Below are 3,620 nucleotides of genomic sequence, written 5' to 3'. Positions count from 1 at the left end.
TGTTACGCAGAGTTTTGTTCTTGTGACAACAAGACGACTGTCGAGTGACAACCGACGATGTGGTTTTCCAGCCAAACTCTGAAGTCAGCATAGACCCGGTTAAGACAACATAGTTTGAACAGAACGGAGCAACATGACTCTTCAATTTAAAAAGTGTGATTACTTAAAAAAAATAAAATAAATAAAATCGCCGTTCTAAAATTATAAAAATTATAATGTCTCCAAAATTGTATAACCTTTATTTATTACTACGTGCAATAAAGTGGGCATTAAATCACATCTCCCCCAATGAACTACCACATAAACTAGTTATCCTATCCAAAGTCGTCCACCTCAGCCCTATCTAGATTATATTATCAAAAAACGAGTGGTTGCCTCTTATTTTTCGGCAACACAAAAAATAAAAAAATATCTCAAACTTATTTGCTATGATTATCTAAACCCAAATTAAACATCAACAACAAAAACAAAAACACAAACAAATTTATTTAGAAAAATGGCAACCACCGTACACTCATTGTCAACCACCTCCACCACCCTCATTGACGGTAAGGCTCCGCGGCAATCTGTTGCCGCGGCGTCCGCCCAATGTGTCACCATCCCGTCGCTCCCCGCGCCACCTCTTCAGCAGCAGAACCGTGTTTGGAAGGCCACTGGCTACTGTTAGTTCCACTTAATATACTTATAATTCATTTATGAATTATATTTAAACATCAGTTAACTGTTACTATTACTATTATTGTTACTATAATTAATTTGCAACGATCCGAATCCGTTGCTAATTACTTTTAGCAATGATCATTGATTTGTTGTGTTAATCATATATATATATAGAAACATAGATATTACATCAACATAGCAGGTAGGCTGACAACAAGCTGCGCCGCCACCCCTTTCTGAATTGCAGGTGGCGGCGCAACTTGTTGCCCGCCTACCTGCTATGTTGATGTAATATCTATGTTTCTATATAACGAGAAGTATTGATATAAAAATAAAAATTATATCATATATATTATGTAGATAATAATATATTTGTTACAATTTGTTGTATAGTACTCCAATCTAAGATATGATTTCATTCTACCGCTAGAATACATTTTTCTCTTATGTAGAATTGCTATATATTAATTTTATAGGAGTAAAAGATATATGATCAAATCATCTCTCTATAGTAACGATTATATATATATAATAATCACTAACTAATATATTCTCAAACTAACATATGGCTGCTAATTGCTTGTGTGTGAATTGATTTTACCAATGAAATATACACTTAAGCTAATTACACATTATATATTTCAGGTAAGAAGTTAGCTAGGAATGTTGCTGCCATGGCCACCGGAGAGGCAACACCTGCTGAGACGGCCACAGACATTCAAGAGCTCATCAAGCCAGTTCAAGAGGCGGTATATACACTTACGAGTTTTTGTCAATCCTAATTCTTCATATAAAAATATTAGTTAGTTAGCGTTTATTGTAATTATCTCTATCAGAGTTAGTTATGTAATTATTTCAAACCGTTTGCTACTTTGAAGTGGGAGAAAGTCGAAGATAAGTACGCGGTGAGCAGTCTAGTGGTGGCCGGAGGTGTTTTTCTTTGGGGTTCGACAGGACTGATCTCGGTGAGCACAGCATTTTTAATTTATTTTCGTTTCAAGAAAATAATTATGATTGACATCTAGTGACACAAAAACATAAAAACTGTCTTACTTGTATTTTCAAAAGAGTAACTGAGTAAGTAAAGATATGTCACTGCTCACTAGAGTTTACTGTCACTTTCAAGTAATAACATTTTTGGGAAAAAAAAGAAAGGTTCACACCAGGCAACATAATTTGTTCTTTCTTTAACTTTATCCGACCAGACGCACGATTACTTAAACACACATATTATTTTGAATCAGGCAATAGACAGGCTTCCATTGGTTCCTGGTGTTCTCGAGCTTGTTGGAATCGGTTACACCGGAGTAAGCTTAAGTTTTTTGCTATTTAAATTAATTTTCTTGATGACATACATTCGAACACATCTATGGTTAATTACTTTCTTGCAGTGGTTTGCCTACAAGAACCTGGTTTTCAAACCTGATAGGTATAACATTCCTCATTTTATGGTTAATAGGGGTACCAATCGTGTCGGGTTAACGGATTGCTGGTTGACGGGTTGAAGTGTGCAACCCGAACCCGACCCGTATTATTATTCATGTCAATGATTTCGACCCCTAAGCAGCACACACGTAAATTTGGGTAGACCCGAAACGACCCGTTTACCAAAAAACTAAAAGATTTTTTTTTAGAATTTTAAAAATAATTAAAAATCAAGAAATTTGATTGAAAAATGCAAGAGTATATTTAGAAAATGGAAAATGGAAAATGGAAAATTCAAAAACAAAAATATAATTATTAGAGTTTAACTTTAATTACATAAACAGGTTAACGGGTCAACCCGTTTTTATGCTGGTCAAGCCGAACCCAACCCATTTTTTTAAATTGGTCATGTTAGTCAACCCGAAACCAAGTCGTGTTAGTCAACCCAAAACATGTTTTTTTTTCATGTCGGGTTCAGGCCATGTCAACGGTTGCCGCCCGCAGTTATTAATATTTCATTATATTGTGCATCTAAATCCTTAATGAAAACATGTCAATCCTAACTGTAATGTTGGATTTTCAGGGAAGCTTTGATAGAAAAAGTTAAATGCACATACAGAGACATTATTGGGAGCAGCTGATTGGGAGTACGTACAGTGAGTTGGTTTATGCATCGACTTGAGGAATTAATATTATCTATATTTTCCTTCTTTTTATTTTCTTAATAAACTTCTAACGGGAGAAACCATGTGATTATGATTTATGACCATCTTCTCAAGGCCTCTCTATCCATGTAATTCAAAATGTCCCTCTTAATTCTGTTCGTGTGCATTCTACCAGAGCTTGTCATCTTATATTTTAATCTGCATTCTTTTATGTTAATGTTTTCGTTTGAAATGTGAGTTATACACTACTATACAAATGAGTATAACGGATGAACATTCACCAACAAAATTTGTCCATTAGTAATGATCATAGTAGAAAGACAAAATATGAACAAATAGATAAATAGGCAAAGTTAATCACATTTTTTTTAAATTGGTTAATATGTTGAAACATCCAACGATTTACAATGAAGTGACAGGTAAGCGGGCAACAAGCTGCGCCGCAATCCTTTTGGATAGCAAACCCAATCCTACTATGTAAAATTAAACATACCAATGTTTTAAACACAAAAATGATTTTTGTGATGACCCAATGCCACTATGTGCAACCAAAATCAAGGCACTAAGACCTTACAAGGCACTAAGACATTACAAGGCTCATCAAGTCCAACAAGTGTACCGTTAATCATACATATGTTAAGTAACACCAAATTTACTACTTATGGCTTATTGTGGCTTCATGTAACCTATTTTGGAGAATGAAGTAATAAGTGAAATTTCAAAATTGATTGTTATTGACATAAACGTTGCAATATATAATTAAAATAAAAGGCTAAAATCAAAGATAAGATTTCTATACATTTACTAATACAACAATTTGTAAATAAATTCCAAAGATATGAATCGGAACTTAGGCGTGATACAAGCTGC

The 3,620-nt window shown here is 34.2% G+C and overlaps 1 protein-coding gene across 1 annotated transcript; it reads left to right on the top strand.

Annotated features, from left to right (window-relative positions):
• The first annotated feature begins 414 nt into the window (after positions 1–414).
• Positions 415–2,908, top strand: LOC143597851 (protein CURVATURE THYLAKOID 1B, chloroplastic-like). The gene is made up of 6 exons (XM_077076233.1): positions 415–662; positions 1,306–1,409; positions 1,539–1,625; positions 1,905–1,967; positions 2,052–2,089; positions 2,669–2,908. The coding sequence occupies exons 1-6, from the start codon at positions 497–499 to the stop codon at positions 2,724–2,726; spliced, it is 516 nt and encodes a 171-aa protein (XP_076932348.1). The 5' UTR covers positions 415–496; the 3' UTR covers positions 2,727–2,908.
• Positions 2,909–3,620: the final 712 nt, after the last annotated feature.

The sequence above is a fragment of the Bidens hawaiensis genome, unplaced genomic scaffold (genome assembly GCF_021521415.1).
Source record: "Bidens hawaiensis isolate Kalapana, Puna unplaced genomic scaffold, B.hawaiensis_p1.1 tig00049146_1, whole genome shotgun sequence".
Classification (NCBI taxonomy): domain Eukaryota; kingdom Viridiplantae; phylum Streptophyta; class Magnoliopsida; order Asterales; family Asteraceae; genus Bidens; species Bidens hawaiensis.
The sequence above is the reverse complement of the archived record's forward strand: the minus strand, read 5'-3'. Positions and strand labels throughout refer to the sequence as shown.

What these genes read in the sequence shown, in the direction of transcription:
- LOC143597851 (XM_077076233.1), top strand. Translation starts at nt 497, where the DNA reads ATGGCAACCACCGTACACTCATTGTCAACCACCTCCACCACCCTCATT. An exon ending in TTGGAAGGCCACTGGCTACT is followed by an intron (nt 663 to 1,305) that starts GTTAGTTCCACT and finishes TATATATTTCAG; the next exon opens with GTAAGAAGTTAGCTAGGAAT. An exon ending in TCAAGCCAGTTCAAGAGGCG is followed by an intron (nt 1,410 to 1,538) that starts GTATATACACTT and finishes GCTACTTTGAAG; the next exon opens with TGGGAGAAAGTCGAAGATAA.